Raw genomic sequence first — 15,343 nt, 5'->3', positions numbered from 1 at the left:
TGCTTGAAAGTGGATACCTGCCACCTGATAAGGTTTTTTTCTCGATCAGCCTGTCCAAGGTACGTTGGATGCATTGCGGAACTCTAGCATTGACATCCCACCATCTCACATACCAACAGCCCAACATGATCCGGAAACAGGCCCGACAACGGCGCGACTACCTCTATCGCAAGGCGCTTATATTGAAAGAGGCGGAGACGACCGAGAAGCGCGCCCAGCTACGATCTGCTCTTGCTTCTGGCAAGCCCATCGACCCCGAAATCGCAAAGAACAAGGCGCTGCGGAAAGACTACCAATATGACGAGTCGCGACCCGATCGAACAGTCGATGAGGAGATGGATCTCGACGACGAATACTCCCAGCTGTCGGGAATCTCGGAGCCACGGCTTTTGGTTACAGTTAGTTTATTCTGCTCTTCCTATCCAGGCAAATAAGTAGAAGCTAACCCTTTCAGACTTCAAGAGACCCGTCCTCAAGGCTTTCAGCCTTCTCCAAAGAGATCAGATTGCTCTTCCCTACATCCGTTCGGCTCAATCGTGGAAATTTGATTCTTCCGGACATTGTGCAGTCCAGCAAGTCCAACGGGCTCACAGACATTGTCCTCCTTCACGAACATCGCGGTGTACCGACTGCCATGACGTACGCACTTTGTATTGAATCCAAGAAGAGCCACCAGCTGACGAACCTCTCTTACAGCATTTCTCATCTTCCCCACGGCCCTACGCTATCCATGTCGCTCCACAACGTTGTACTCAGAGCAGATATACCCGGAAGTATCAGAGGATCCGTCTCAGAGGCTTTCCCACGGTTAATATTTGAGGGTTTTAAGAGGTATGAGATATCAGCTTCGGAGGTCGTTCGACGGTCACTAATCATCAATCAACTCTTCAAGCCGGCTTGGACAGCGGATCGTGAAGATCCTGAAACATCTTTTCCCTCCGCTCGATCCCCCGACCACCAAGGCTAAGGTAGGGTCAAGGGTAGTGACATTTGTGAACAATGAAGACTCCATTGAAGTCAGACAGTAAGCTCATCCGAAGCTCCGATCCCCGCCAGACCTTTGCTAACCCCTTGGTAGTCACGTTTTTGTCCGGACTTCGTACGATTCTGTCGAGCTCGCTGAGGTTGGACCTCGGATGACGATGCGCCCCTTCGAGATTCGCGGTGGAACCTTGGAAAACAAGGATGGCGATGTTGAGTGGCACCTTACACAGTACACTCGTACTGGTAGAAAGAAGGAGTACCTGTGAGAGAGGGCCACCGGAGAGAACCGACATGACAGATGCGGTCGAAGGCTTAGGCGTCGCTGCCGTGAGAGATCATGGGGCAAGTACATTACGATCCGCGCCCAGAAGATCGGCTCGTTGCGTGGGCGAAATGCCGCAACGACGAACAGGACTTGTCAACCAGTGCGCCACGAAACGGAGCCGTAGGTAACGAGAACGCGGGTTTCAATGAAGCCACAATACCCAGGCGCCGGTCAAGCGACGTCGATGGACGTGAGACGAAGAGAGTCGTGGCAAAGGCACTCGTGGGACTAGACGAAGTGGAAGATGAAGAACGATGTTGAACTAAAGATATCCAAGCCAGAACGCCGTAGTTTCTTGGCGGCTTACAACGGCAAGATGGTGGAGTGTAGAAAACAGAGACTTCCCAAGCTTCAGGAGAAGACAAGTCAAGGCAGGCAAAAAAGCATCAAAATGTTGTTGAATAATAAGTATTACATCCGATTGGTTGCGATTAGTGTGGCCGGCCGTTGAGAGTCAGGCAATTGAGTTCTTACCGTTGATTTGCTCATGACAAAGCATGTCGACGTCCGTAGCTGGAGGAGTGCGGCTCATGACCACGAATTGAGTTGACAACTAATACCACCGAGTTCGCCGCGGCTCGTAGGGTGCAATGTCATTCAACAAGGTTAGGTGACGCCTCGAGATGGAGACGGGCATCTTTCTTTGCAATAGCTGTTACGAGCCAATGAACGGTAAGCAGCAGCCAGCCTTGGCGCGTGGTAACGCCAAGATCTCAGTGAGCGAAGGTTGAGCATGGGACGGAATACATCAGATGGTCCCAATGGTCGCTTACAGAGTTCGGTGTCATGGAGGCCCCGCCACGAACCTACGCGCAATACGGATACGGGCCGAAAGTACGCAGAAGCCGTGGGAGGGACTTTGGTCGTAGTGGCTCTCATTGACTAATCGTCGGTGTGGCCTTCATCGCCTATGATCGCCTTGTGCGATAGAAGCATGGTGTACGGAGTAGAGGGCCAGAAGGAAAAGGCGAAGTGGGCAATCATAGAGGCAGTACAGCACTGAGCACTGCCCGAGGATGTCTCCTAATACGCGGCAAGAGGAACGAGTGGCTTAGGACGTTAACGTTGAGGTGTGTTAACTGCAAGTGTTCACACAGCCACAAAATGGTGACGATTTCCTGGGCTAGGGACCAGTGTGGTCAGCGAACAAGCCGACGGACTTTGAGCTTCTGCCTGCCGTTTCTCGGCTTTGGCATCAGGTAGGACCTGAAAGGGTCCAGTATGCGATGCAGCTTAGAGCCAATTGGTTCAAAATCACCAACCAAACTGTGCTGTAGCCGCATTCCGAGTCTGAAGGTCTATTTTTGGCGGCGCAGACATGATTTGACATCTGCCGTTGCCGTCGCCGCCACTCAGCAACCCATGTTCTACGCAGCAACACTCCCCATTCCATTGCGATTCTGCTGCTCACCTGTCAATCGTCACTTTTTCCGCAGCGGGGTGGCTGGGCGTTGCTCGCCAAGCGAGGATGGGAAAGGACGGGAATGAGAAGGAAACGGACAGGCCTGGCCGGACCCCCGGAGAGAACGAGGGGCAGCTCCAGCCTCCAGCCTCCAGCTAGCACCAAAGGCCCGTCGGACGGCGGTGGGCAGACACAGAGCAGAGCACCTAAAAAGTAACCTGTGTGTGTGTGTGTGTGTGTGACCCAACTGCTGCCCACCTCACCTTTAGTGAGAGAAGGAAACAGACCCTTGGGACTCGCTGGGGGTGGGTGAGACCGTCCGTCCGTCTGTCCCTGAGGTACCTTGCCGCTACAGAGAATAACATGCGTCCCGGGTATAATAAGCTTCGCCCCGCCCGTCGGCGCAACATCTTCTGATGTCACTGACCTAGTGTTCGCTTCATCCAGTCTTTCACTGTTCGCGGCCGACGTCTTGAGAATCGAGTAAAGTATCGGGTCTGACTACGATCTGAAAGGTGCGGTGGACAGCCTCAAGTACCTTCTCATCTCTGGGTTCATTTTAAAAGAAATAATTTCCTTCGTAAAGCTTGTTTATCTGTTTCCTCTTGGTCCGAATTTAACAGGAAGAAGGGAACGAGAAGAAAAAAAAAGGGACCCCGGAAAGCAGATCGGCCAATCCTGCCCACTGTCGCCCCGTACACGAGCGACTCCATCCAACCATATACACAGCCCGGGGTATCCGCTCTGACAGGTCCCGGTGCCTGATTGGGCCCGTCCTCATTGTCATTTCAGCGTCTCTCCAGCACTTCCCAGTTCCTGTCAGCGGTCGGAGATCCAACGTCATTTAACAACCAAACATCAGCCGAAAGGTCCTTCACCTTGCACCACCACAACAATCTCACGAGCCCGCCGGCTCCATCACACCATATAGCGCCGAAGTCTCTCATTCAATTCTGCTCGCTCGCCCAATAAATTGCGGTTCGAATCGCACTGTCTATCGTCGGCATTGACAGTCGCTTTGAGTCAGACATGTCGTACCAACAGTATAACCAAAATCCCTACGCCCAGGGCCCCCAGGCCGAGGGCGGATACGGCTATGACAACCAACAGGTCCGTCGCCCTTCAATTCAGTCCGCACATGCCCTCTCAATTCCATATCGCTGACTTTCTTTGGATTATAGCCTCAATATGGCCAAGGCCAGTACGAGATGCAGCCGTACGGAGAGGCGGGCCAGTATGCCGGGCAATCCGCGCCTCGTACTCTGAGCCAGCAAGATTTCCTCGCCCGGGTCCAACAACTGCGCACAGAAATCAATGGCCTGACTTCCGATATTGAGGGCATTGCCCAGCTTCACCAGCGCTCTCTCGGTTCCCCCGACGGCAGCACCAGCGCCCAGCTTGAGCAGGCTGTCTCCGCGACGCAAATCCGCAACACCGGCGTCAAGGAGGGCATCAAGGCCCTCGAGAGGGATCTATCCAAGACACAGGACGGATCGCGCGCAACCAAGACCGCACAGCTCAACTCTTTGAAGAACACTTTCAAGTCGGAACTCGAAAAATACCAGCAGATCGAGCGCGATTACCAGAAACGGTACCGCGACCAAATTGCCCGCCAGTACCGCATCGTCAACCCGGAAGCGACGGAAGATGAAGTCGAGCAAGCGACACAGATGGACTGGGGTGACGAAGGTGTTTTCCAAACAGCGGTATGTTTTGATGTTGTTTTTGACCGATTTTCTCGGCATGTCGGCACCGTATGCTAATGACTTGACCAGCTCAAATCCAATCGGACAGGCCACGCCAACACTATTCTGGGCAACGTCAGAGCCCGCCACAGCGAGTTGCAGCGCATTGAGCAGACTATGATGGAGCTCGGCCAACTCTTCCAGGAATTGGCCACTTTGGTCGAGCAGCAGGAGCCCGTCGTCCAAGCCGCCGAGCAGAACGCAGAACAGACTGTCGAAAACATCCAAAAGGGCAACGAAGAAGTCAAGGTTGCGACGGACCACGCGCGCAGACGCAAGAAGCTCAAGTGGTGGTGCCTCCTCGTTGTCGTACTCATCATCCTTGCTATCGCGCTGGGTGTCGGTCTGGGCGTTGCTCTCACCAAGAAGAATTAACGGGTGTGATCACAACAATCGGACGCGCATGTGCGCAATTGCACTAGGACGACGATTCGGAGAAAGTAATGGGATGGGGAGGCAGCTGCGGCACCTCCCTCATATGATTGGAAACGGGACAGCACTTCTAAAAGAGCAACACTACGATTGTTTAGATTTCATGACCATGGCACGGACGAATGGACGGTACTAATTAAGGGCGACACAAAAGATGGCGGAGCACACACGCGCGCTGCCTCACGAACCCAAAAACCAGCTCTTTTCCGACGACGCCACGACTTTTTTTCTATTTCATCTGCCGCGTATAGGAGACACGGCGGGCTCTTGATTCCCCACCAACGATTGACTTATTGTACGCGTACTCTTCACACAATCAGACGGAAGAGGGGGGGGGGGGGGGGATATGGAGTGGACTTTTTATCTGTATTTATTTTGTGTCTGTCTGTCCTCCCACTTCATAGTCCTTTGGATCTCATGAGTGGACTGGAAGAGAGAGAGGCCACCACTTTTTCCCTCTTGTACGTATCGCACAATGGCGAACACTTTATGAACTCGCATGGCATCGATCCGCTCCCGACCCATCCTGTAAATGTCCCATGACCTTGGCGAGTCGCTCTTCAGATTCTTCAACCGCTTTTTTTTCTTTCTCTCCCTCCGCTCCGGCCCACCCGGCCTGCCCTGGCTATCAGCACCACATCCCCGATTCGAACCATGGCAGCCACGCGAGAACCCGGCCGGTCCAGAACCTGTCGGGGTTTGGGAATACGGGCGCACCCCGGTCTTTCCGCCCCGCCCACCAACGAAATTTGCACTCGCGATGCCACCACATCCACTTCTTCACATTCCACACCGCAACGCAGCGCACAGCAACGCCCGCGCAATTTGGCCCAACCCGTATGGTCACCCCCACACCCCAATCATACCTAGTCACCTTTTTCCCTCGCCGACTTCAACAAAAACATGGTCTGGTGGTGTAGTTGGTTATCACGTCAGTCTAACAACTCGAAAAGATGTCTCTCACGGCCTCTCCGTCGTCTGCCACACTGAAGGTCTCCGGTTCAAGTCCGGGCTAGATCATTCTATTGGGCGATTGGTTTAGTGGTATAATGACCGCTTAGCATGCGGTAGGTCCTGGGTTCGATTCCCAGATCGTCCATTTTTTTGCTCCCCTGGGCCCTGGGGGTCGTAAAGATTATGCAAGTGTTGTGGTTTTTGCTGTTTTGGTGGTTTTTCGATCACGAACTATGTTTTTGTGAGTGTGAATATCATGCCTGGGGCGGGGTCGTCAGTTAACCTGAAGAGCAACTAAGATGGGCATCATGTTGCGCGGGTGGTTATATGACTTCTTTTGCTTCAAATCTGTCCTTTCACCGCAACATATATGTATTCCTTATATAGAGACACCAAGGCAACATACGATGGACTCATATGCAAGAAGGGGTATGGAAATGGAAAAAGATGATTGACAGTGGACTACTTCTACAATGCTCTCACCAATGTACGTAGAGTGAGGGAAGTCGGATTATGTACAACGTAAGGGTTTCAACCAATGCCTCCCCAGCCGTACGTACGGAGCCTTGGACTTTGCTCTCCTTTCCCAAAGCCTCCCTCACCGACCAATGAAAAAACGACTCAACGAGGTGGGCGGCTTGCCCGCCTTGATATTTTCCCCTATTATCAACCAAGAGCCCTTTGTCTTGGCTATCCGCTCCCCCATCTGCTAAGGGATCTGCTGTTTTCTTCTTACACGCCGCCGTAGGTGAGTTTTACATGTTTCGTGTTCAGGACGTCATTGGCCCTTTACCGGGGCATGCCACCCGGGCCGATGCCCTGAAGCTTTGCCGCCAGCTTGGGGTACTTCTCTTGGACCTGGAGCTGCGTGCGGGTCGCCTCGGCATAGGACAGGGCGTTGACGATCTCGCCCTCGGTGCGGGCGAGCTCTGCAGCGCGCTCAAAGTACTTGAGCGCCTCGGTGACCTTGCCCTGTTGCAAAAGGAGCTGGGCCATGGTGGCAACGGCGATATCGCATTCGGGGTCGACTATCAAGGGTCAGCAATTGCACTTCGTACAATGGAGTAGTCTGAACTTACTAATGAGCGCCTTCTGGCAGAGCTTCTCGGCCTCACCAAAGTCTTGCTTCCACTGGAACAAGGTCAGAGCCTTGTTGATGAGAGGAAGGACGTTCATCGCCATGGGCTTCGTCTTCGACTCCATCTCGATGGCGCTGTCGAACTTCTCGATAGCCTCCTGGAAGTTGCCCTGGTCCAGAAGCAGCTCGCCGTAGTAGTTGTACACATCGGGAACCTCCTTGAAGTTCTTGATGCAGCGGCGGAAGGTCGACATGGATGATGCAATAGATCCCATCTTGTACTGAGTCACGCCAAGCTGGATGTGAGAGAAGATGAAGTCGCGGTCCAAGTCGATGGACTTCTGGTAGTCCTTGGCGGCGTCGGAGAATTCGCCCTTGATGAAGTGGAGCTGAGCACGGTGGTAGTAGATATCAGGGTCTTCGGTGTTCTGCTCCATGGCCTTCTCGAAGTCCTCAGCGGCCTTCTCCGGGGCACCAAGCTCGAGGTTCATGCTGGCGCGCTTGATGTAGCTCTGGGTCATGGAAGGGTCGAGCTCGATACTCTTGGTCAGGTCGACCATGGCATCGTCGTGCTTTCCGAGCAGACAGCTGAAGGTACCGCGCAGGTTGTAAGCAAGAGCCTCGAATTCGCCCAGGTCGCCCAACTCCAACGCCTTCTCAAAGGCCGCTCTGGCCTCCTCGTATCCGTCGCCAGTCTTCTTCTCCAGAGCACTCAGGCCGACTTGGAGTTGTCCCTTGCCAGTCTCCTCGGACAAGGCCACAGAGTCCTCGAGTCCAGCCGGACGAGGCTTGACGCGGAAGCTCTGGAGGTAGTTGCCGACAAAAGTGTGACTAGGAAGCTTGTTGGGCCGGCTGGCCATCATCTCCTGAGCCTTCTGCTCGGCGAACTTCTTAAGCAGGCGCTCGACTGACTGGGCACTGCTCTCGTTCTTGAAGCTATCGATGATGCAAGAAGCAGTGAAGTCGAGGAGGGCCTCGCCGTACATCTTCAGGTGCTCGTAGGCGTTAGCGCGGCGGTTGAGTGCCTTGACGTATTCGGGGTCAAGGTTGATGGCGGCAGTCGTGTCTTCGACGACCTTGTCCCAGTTGCCGAGGGCATTGTAGCAGGCGGCGCGGTTGGAGTAGAAGATGGGGTTGGCCTTGCAGAGAATAGCCTGGGAGTAGAGGTCGATGGCCTTGTTGTAGTCCTTGCCACCGTAGGCTTGGTTTCCGACATCCTTAAGCTTGGCGGCATACTTTTCCCGCTCTTCGGTAGTGAACTCGGCAACAGTCGCCTCGGTGATCTCGGGAAGTTCGTCGGCGGACTCGACGCTGGCTGCTTTGGATGATGCAGGGGCTGCGGCCTCTGCAGGTGTGGGCTGCTTTTCGGCATCTGCTGCAGCCTTCCGCTCGGCTTCCTTTCTTTTCCTTCGCTCCTTCTTGCTGAGCTTTGGTGTCGAGTCTGTCTTCTTCAATCGCACTTGAGTTAGCTTTGCTATTTGAGAGAGGAGCAATCTGGTGCTAGTAATAGACGCCAAGATCTCGGTAGTAACGGGTGGAAAAAATTGGATCGCATGACGACGAGGGTCGCGAGGATAAGATGGGAAGCATGACGTACGGAGTCGCTGTTGAGGAAGTAGATGACACCAGCACCGGTAGCGACGACGGCGACACCAGCGGCAGTGTAGACAATGGCCTTATTATCTGAAGCCCATGAGGTGATGCGATCCCAAAGACCAGAAGACGAATCAACGGGGATGACAGTCGGAGGGCTGGCCATGGGAGGCACGGACGGCAGGGGATTCGACATGATGGCGACGAGCCCAAGAGCAATTGAGAGAGAAAGGGAAGAAAGGTATCAGAGGTGTTCTAGGAAGAAAAGTCGCGAGGTCGAAAGGAATGTAATTAATGGGCTGACCAGTGTGGTCGATGATGTAGAGGGTGCAGGAGCTGCAGGTGTTGTTGCTCTGTTGCTTTTGCTGTTGCTGTTGCACTTGCGCTGGGCCAGGAGCTTCCGGACAGTAACCGTCCTCAAAAAATTATTGCGCGACGGGGAAGCTCGTGAGGAGTTTTTCCGGGCAGTTGCCTCTGCTTGGTGCTGTCATTCATCAAATCAGCTTTGCCTGAGGCGATTTAAGAGTGGGGGCGCAAGGGAGGACCGCCTATACATCTGCACACTACGTAACCAAAGAGGGTCCCGATTGTCCTCAAGGCAAGGGTGCGTTGGTCAGCCAGAGCCCGCGGGCGGCACCCAACATGCAGCGTGAGCCTGTGAGGTAAAGTACCTTGACAGACAAGCCATGTCACCGCATGGACTCGGAGGGAAACTGAACTGTGCTTATTTTGGTATCAAATAACAATAAAATCTCTCCAATGTCTTCTCTTTGGAAAGGTCAACCTCACCTTTATACAACGTCAGTCACATTAACTCACATAATGTAGTCTCACTGGAAACAAAGGGGGTTGTCGCATACAATGACTCTATATGTCGAAGACATGTCACCGTTGCCATGATGTCTGTTTGGTAAAACACGGTGGGTTACGCCCACCATTACAGACCATCACCAAAACGACTGGATGTCTACCATGCTATCCCATATCATCTATTGCATTCCGCCTTGTTTTCTTTACCTACTTTACCTTCCATGACTGACCGACTCCTTCTAACTTTGATACTCCAAACTGGCATCTTCTAATTTACTATGATCTATACTGTCTCGCTCTGACGAGAACTACATGCAAGTGACAGATCTTGTACAAACAAGTTCCAATCCAGCTGAACCCATTTCCCATGAATCATCTTGAGATATGACAGGCCAAACACAATTCAGACAAGATTATCTTTGACTCCTCACCTCCCAGTTGGTCACTGATTGAGTCACACTTTGCTTGTGGTCAGACATCGGGTTGACGGCCGGTCGATTGGCAACCATAACGTACGAAGTGACACTGTATTCCGGTGATATCGTTTTGATTTGAAGAGTTGCATCCTTTCTGTTTGAAAGGCTGCGGTCAACCACCACAAGCAAGGTACCAGATGCCAACATGACACATTCACCCACCCCCACCTACGCTCGCTGGTCCAGTAGAGATGAGGAGGGGCGGCACTCTCTATAGATAACAGACAGCGTCACACCAGACTTCTTCAATTCAAGTATAATTCAAGCATAGGAAATGCCCGCTTATGATTGGTCGGCTGTTTTGAGTCGCAGAGGTGAGGCAAATGTGGTTTGTCCAAAGGCCCGCAAGCCCACGATCATGATCTATGAAGTTTTGAAATGCCCAACTAGTAGACGTCCAAAGTCTTCAAAAAAGTCACAGGACTCTTCAACCATCCAAGATAAGGTGAAGTAAGCTGACGGTCATGTGAAAGAGTGCGTTGAAGTTTCCGAAATGGTGGTTGAGAGATACCGATTGCCTCACGAGATTCCAAGACTATTAAGAACATTGGGTTTTGTTTTGGATTGTGATCACAGCCTAGTAGTACCTCTATAAACTAGAACCATAGGTGACTTCAAACTCGGAAAGTAAGGGAAGTCTGGCACCTTTCCGAAATGGAAATATGATGCCGGCAAGGGTAGACACTATCACAGGATCACCAAGACTTCTCCCGGGTCTCGACAACCTCACCTCGGACACAGCACGACACGACTGTGGCGATATGGACTTCCACATCTCCCAAGTAATTGACAGGTCAATTGTATTGTCTGCTACGTATGTAGGGTGGTCACACCGAAGTACTCCCGGCTTCTCATCCTAAAACATCGGGCAATGGCTTATGGGTCTCAAGGGGCAACGTCCTTATGATACATAGTTGAATCTAGATTTCTTCAAGCAAGTAACTGGAGATTTTGGTGCATATAAGTTTGACGTCTTGGACGTATATATGTATGGTGCAATCTAATTCCTATCTTCGACAGTCTACTAGAGTCAACCAGGCCTTTTCCTTGGCATGGCGGAAGAAGGAGTTGAATCGAGCTTCCTACCAGCTTAGCTTAGTTTATCAGGAGAAAGGATCCGACATTCTTCAGATACCCATCTCAGGACATCTTGATCATCTCAGCTCTTGTTCTGCTTGATGTCGTACTTTGCAGTCACTAGTCACTAACTTGGATGGTCTCTTGCTTATCCCAAGGCGATCTGTCCATTCTGAAAAGAAGGCGCTGGCTTCTTTTTCTAACTCCATACTGGCTCGCAATTTCTGAACTCATAGGTTCTCCGAATGGCTGTTTCATCTGTTGCCCTCGAATCATCGATTCACCTGTAATTGTTGTAACATCAATCCAGCGATGTTCGGTGTTCGCTGGTGAAGAACCCTTGTGCTGCTTACATAAACTTACGGGAGATCATTGCGGCCCAAGCATCTCCCGCTGTAACCCCGGTATGAACATTTCTGAACCAGGGTGGTTCTTGCGGTCACATTTGTACTTAACGCTCTTGAACTCAAAACCCGACTTTTGCGCTTCTGTTCTCTTCAAAATACGTCACCATACTCTTTCTCTTAAGCATCAGAGAATACTATTCCCCGCTCGCGCGCTCGCGGAACCCTCAAATTGTCAATTTCAACCATACACCTATTATTCTGCATCAGTCACCAAGGTTGACACAAGAAGCCCAGCACCATGGCCAACTTCCAGTTATTCACATCGCTTCGATACGACCCTGGCTTGATAGGCGTACCGAAGCGGCGCCTGGCCAACGCAGGATGGAACGCCAAGATGACCTCACCTTTCTACATGCTAGATCTGCACCGGGATCGGATGCTGCGGGCTGCCACCTATTGGAATTGGACCCCTGCCATCGAGGCTATCTCTGGATCGGACGGCCTCCAGAGACTGACTGAGGCGATTGAGACTTTCTTGACTCAGCATGGAAGAGAGAAACCATTACGAGTCAAAGTCTTGTTGACCTCAGAAGGACGCCTCACCTGCGAAGGATCACAAGTCCCAGCGGTGTCGCTTGAGAACCTCTTCCCAGAACGGCTTCCCTCCCCAGGACAATCGACAGAAGCGGGCTATCCTTTGGAAGAGGATCCCATGATAGTAGTGGTTGATAACACAAAGACCACACAATCCGAGTATACCCACTACAAGACTACAGAGAGAAATATGTATGATACAGCTCGTAGTCGAGCGATTATCAGCCTGGCAGATCGCAAGGAAGTCCTTCTCGTAAACTCAAAAGACGGGTCTATCATGGAAGGTAGCCTGACAACCCCATTCTTCTGGCGAGACGGCAGATGGGTCACCCCGCCGGTGGCTGCTAAGTATAGTCCCGAAGGTGGGAGCGGTGGCCAAGACGGGACCACCCGTAGATGGGCACTTGAGCGGTAAGTCAGCTGCTATGCCATTCCCCGCCAACATGGGATGAGCGTTTGACTAACTTAATCAGTGGGTTGGCCGTGGAAGAAGAAGTCAAAGTTGACAGCCTTGTTGGAGGAGAGCCATGCTGGATCAGCAATGGTGTCCGAGGCTTTACTTTTGGGATCATCAAGCTCAATGACGCCTAAAACCTCTTGAGGTTAGAACGGATTCACGGTCCAAGCTGAGCGGGAAAATACCACGAGTCCAACAAGGTAAAATGTTGACCAGTCGAAGTTCCCAATTTCTCGAGATAGAGGACACGACTTCATGTATTGACCTTGGGCTTCCCTTGGCATTTGAGACAAACCGCTTCATCGTCCATCTAGTGCTGCTGCACATCTGCCTGTTACGCGTTCGTGCAAGCTATCGCGGCACATCGGAATGGAACCTCGTGATTAGACCCGGCGGCTAGGAGAAAATTCATGGCATAACCGGTTCATCTCCAGCGATACCATGGGCATGACCAGGAGGCCTCGTCTGCTTCTTGTGTCTTGCATCGTGCTTGGCAAGGTTCCCAGGAGCCTGGAGTCGATCGCCGCCAAGACGGGACATGGCCCGCTAAGCTGATCCTTGCCCCGGAACCACCGTGCGGCAGTTCGTTACATCATCGGCGGCGGGGGAGGACCTCATCTCTTGGCTTGATTTGCTCGTCTCTTGAAGTCGTTCTCTCCTGACTGGCATTTGGGAGCTTTGATCTTGGTTCAGTTTGTGCCTGGTTTCGCACGTGTCATTCGTCATGCTAAGTCTCGGCAGCTCTCTGGACCGGAGAGCCAAGAACAGGTTGATGGAGAGTACAGGCGGATGATGAAGCTTTGACCGAGAGGTCGGCACCTTGACATCGAAAAGATGGCTCCGCAACTCGCCATTTCCACTGCGTTTCCCTCTTGTTTTCCCCCTCTCAACCAACTCCTCATATGGCTCGAGTCGGCTCAACGCAGACTCCACAAACAAGTGACGCCCCTCTTCTTCCTTATCAACTGCCTCATCGGGTTCGCCCGAGGGCCGACCTGTTTCTAGCCCCTCCCCTTCAACACAGCTCAAGAGCACGGTCAGAAGGTCCGAATGCGCATTCGCGAGAGCTCGGTTTCAAGCCTGCAGTTGCACCGCCCCACCATCCCTTGTCTTCTGAGAGCTGTCACACTTACACACTGCCGGCATTGGGCTCTTCCCTGGTTCGCCGTGATGAGATACATAACGCGATCCCGGTCGAGCTCAGCTCAGGGTTGTCGTCAGCGAAACAATAGCTTGTTGTCTTATAAGAAGTCTCGACGGGCCAGCGCATGATTGACATGCTATCTATCTCCTGGGTGATATCTCCCCCTCATCACATCGCAAGCGCTATCCAAACAGGTTTACTGCCTACCATCGCACGTTCGACCCAAATAGTCCAGGTTCATCGAGTGCCGTCCATCCGAGTCGTCATCGTCGCTTCTTGACCGTAACGGGCAGGTATTTAAATCGTCACCCTGATCCGCCAAGCTAGTGTTCAAGCTCCCTTGTCATAACCACTTGACCTAACCAACCAACCTACACACACACACTCACACTCACACTCACACTCACACAATACAAAAAGCTCATTTTCTCAAGCATACAAGATGGAAGCATTCCTCAAAGCTCAAGCCAAGTTCAAGGCCGACAAGGGCCTCTCCAAGATCCCCGTCATCGCCAACAAGAACTACCAGCGTCATGGCACCAAATCCTACGTCTACCTGCTCAACAAGTTCAAGTTCGAACCAACAAAGCCAGGCCCTTATGTTCAGACACGAAGAATGGCTCAGAGAGGGCTTGCAGCTCCCGGGTTCAATGCTGCTGTCGGCGGTCGTGTCTCCATGAGCAAGGTTTTGTCCAAGAAGACTGGCGACGACCAGCACGGGGATGTTACAGCCGAAGACCAGCAATATGACTCCATGTACCTTTGCGAAGTCTCAATCGGCACGCCACCGCAGAAGTTCAAGTTGGACTTTGACACAGGTTCTTCTGATCTTTGGGTATTTCGGCTCTCTCTGGCAAACTATGTTACCAATTATCTTCACTAACAGCGCATGTCAGGTTTTCTCGACCGAACTTAGCAGCGCCACGCAGAAGGGTCACAACATCTTCGACGCCTCCAAGTCCTCAACTTACAAGAAGCTCGACGGAAAGACGTGGAAGATCTCGTACGGCGACGGTAGTTCGGCGTCAGGCGATGTTGGCACCGACAACCTCGTCCTCGGCGGGCTGACAGTCGAGAACCAAGCGATCGAGTCAGCCTCGCAGCTCGCAGACCAGTTCTCCCAGGGCAGCGGAGATGGTCTTCTCGGTCTCGCCTTCGGGTCTATCAACACCGTCATGCGCGATGGCAACTTCCGCGACCCCGTCGCCACACCCGTCGAGAACATGATTGCGCAGCAAGACATCCCCAAGGATGCGGAGCTCTTCACCTCTGCGTTTTATAGCGAGCGGGACGAGGCGAAGCCGCGGTCTTTTTACACATTTGGCTGGATCGACACGGATCTCGTCTCGGCCTCGGGCGAGGATATCCACTGGACTGACATCGATAACTCGCAAGGGTTCTGGATGTTCGAGTCTGGGTCCGCGAGTATTAACGGCAAGGCCGTGACGCAGAACGGGAACAAGGCCATTGCAGACACAGGCACGACGCTGGCGCTCGTCTCAGATGAGGTCTGCGATGCGCTGTACAAGGCGATCCCCGGTGCCAAGTACGACGACCAGCAGCAGGGCTACGTGTTCCCGACGAGCACCAAGGCGGACGACCTGCCCGAGTTCAAGGTCGCCGTCGGTGACAAGGAGTTTGTGATTCAGAAGGAGGACCTTGCGTTTGCGCCGGCGAGTGATGGGTTCTGGTACGGCGGAGTGCAGTCGCGGGGTTCCAACGAGTTTGACATCTTGGGTGATGCGTTCCTGAAGTCGATTTATGCGGTAAGTGGAATTGTTGATTCCGATCAGGCAGTGAAGTGAGATGAAGCTGACTTTTGGAATAGATTTGGGATCAGGGAAACACTCGATTTGGCTGCGTTCCGAAGATTGAGAAGACGCAGAATCTCACACCGCTGTCTTAAAGCATTACGCTATTGTGTC

The 15,343-nt window shown here is 52.6% G+C and overlaps 7 protein-coding genes across 7 annotated transcripts; 6 read left to right on the top strand and 1 right to left on the bottom strand.

Annotated features, from left to right (window-relative positions):
• Positions 1–125: 125 nt before the first annotated feature.
• On the top strand, positions 126–1,250 carry CTAM01_00691 (brix domain-containing protein; the record flags this gene model as incomplete). Its single annotated transcript, XM_060516739.1, has 5 exons — positions 126–398; positions 455–639; positions 697–831; positions 893–1,024; positions 1,079–1,250. The coding sequence occupies 5 exons, from the start codon at positions 126–128 to the stop codon at positions 1,248–1,250; spliced, it is 897 nt and encodes a 298-aa protein (XP_060388201.1).
• A 1,444-nt stretch (positions 1,251–2,694) lies between these two features.
• Positions 2,695–2,928, top strand: CTAM01_00690 (uncharacterized protein; the record flags this gene model as incomplete). Its single annotated transcript, XM_060516738.1, has 1 exon — positions 2,695–2,928. A coding segment is annotated over one exon (234 nt), but the record flags the coding sequence as incomplete, so codon positions are not given.
• An 812-nt stretch (positions 2,929–3,740) lies between these two features.
• On the top strand, positions 3,741–4,831 carry CTAM01_00689 (SNARE domain-containing protein; the record flags this gene model as incomplete). The annotated part of the gene is made up of 3 exons (XM_060516737.1): positions 3,741–3,821; positions 3,893–4,417; positions 4,487–4,831. 3 exons carry the CDS (start codon positions 3,741–3,743, stop codon positions 4,829–4,831), a joined length of 951 nt encoding a protein of 316 aa, XP_060388199.1.
• Positions 4,832–6,631: 1,800 nt separating this feature from the next.
• On the bottom strand, positions 6,632–8,709 carry CTAM01_00688 (mitochondrial import receptor subunit tom-70; the record flags this gene model as incomplete). Its single annotated transcript, XM_060516736.1, has 3 exons — positions 6,632–6,870; positions 6,922–8,368; positions 8,518–8,709. The coding sequence occupies 3 exons, from the start codon at positions 8,707–8,709 to the stop codon at positions 6,632–6,634; spliced, it is 1,878 nt and encodes a 625-aa protein (XP_060388198.1).
• A 675-nt stretch (positions 8,710–9,384) lies between these two features.
• Positions 9,385–9,552, top strand: CTAM01_00687 (uncharacterized protein; the record flags this gene model as incomplete). Its single annotated transcript, XM_060516735.1, has 1 exon — positions 9,385–9,552. One exon carries the CDS (start codon positions 9,385–9,387, stop codon positions 9,550–9,552), a length of 168 nt encoding a protein of 55 aa, XP_060388197.1.
• Positions 9,553–11,521: 1,969 nt separating this feature from the next.
• CTAM01_00686 (aminodeoxychorismate lyase) lies at positions 11,522–12,408 on the top strand (the record flags this gene model as incomplete). The annotated part of the gene is made up of 2 exons (XM_060516734.1): positions 11,522–12,228; positions 12,291–12,408. 2 exons carry the CDS (start codon positions 11,522–11,524, stop codon positions 12,406–12,408), a joined length of 825 nt encoding a protein of 274 aa, XP_060388196.1.
• Positions 12,409–13,860: 1,452 nt separating this feature from the next.
• On the top strand, positions 13,861–15,324 carry CTAM01_00685 (eukaryotic aspartyl protease; the record flags this gene model as incomplete). The annotated part of the gene is made up of 3 exons (XM_060516733.1): positions 13,861–14,253; positions 14,315–15,184; positions 15,247–15,324. The coding sequence occupies 3 exons, from the start codon at positions 13,861–13,863 to the stop codon at positions 15,322–15,324; spliced, it is 1,341 nt and encodes a 446-aa protein (XP_060388195.1).
• Positions 15,325–15,343: the final 19 nt, after the last annotated feature.

The sequence above is a fragment of the Colletotrichum tamarilloi genome (genome assembly GCF_030869305.1).
Source record: "Colletotrichum tamarilloi strain Tom-12 chromosome Unknown Scaffold_2.1, whole genome shotgun sequence".
NCBI classification, from domain to species: Eukaryota; Fungi; Ascomycota; class Sordariomycetes; order Glomerellales; family Glomerellaceae; genus Colletotrichum; species Colletotrichum tamarilloi.
This window is presented reverse-complemented; position numbering and strand designations above follow the sequence as displayed.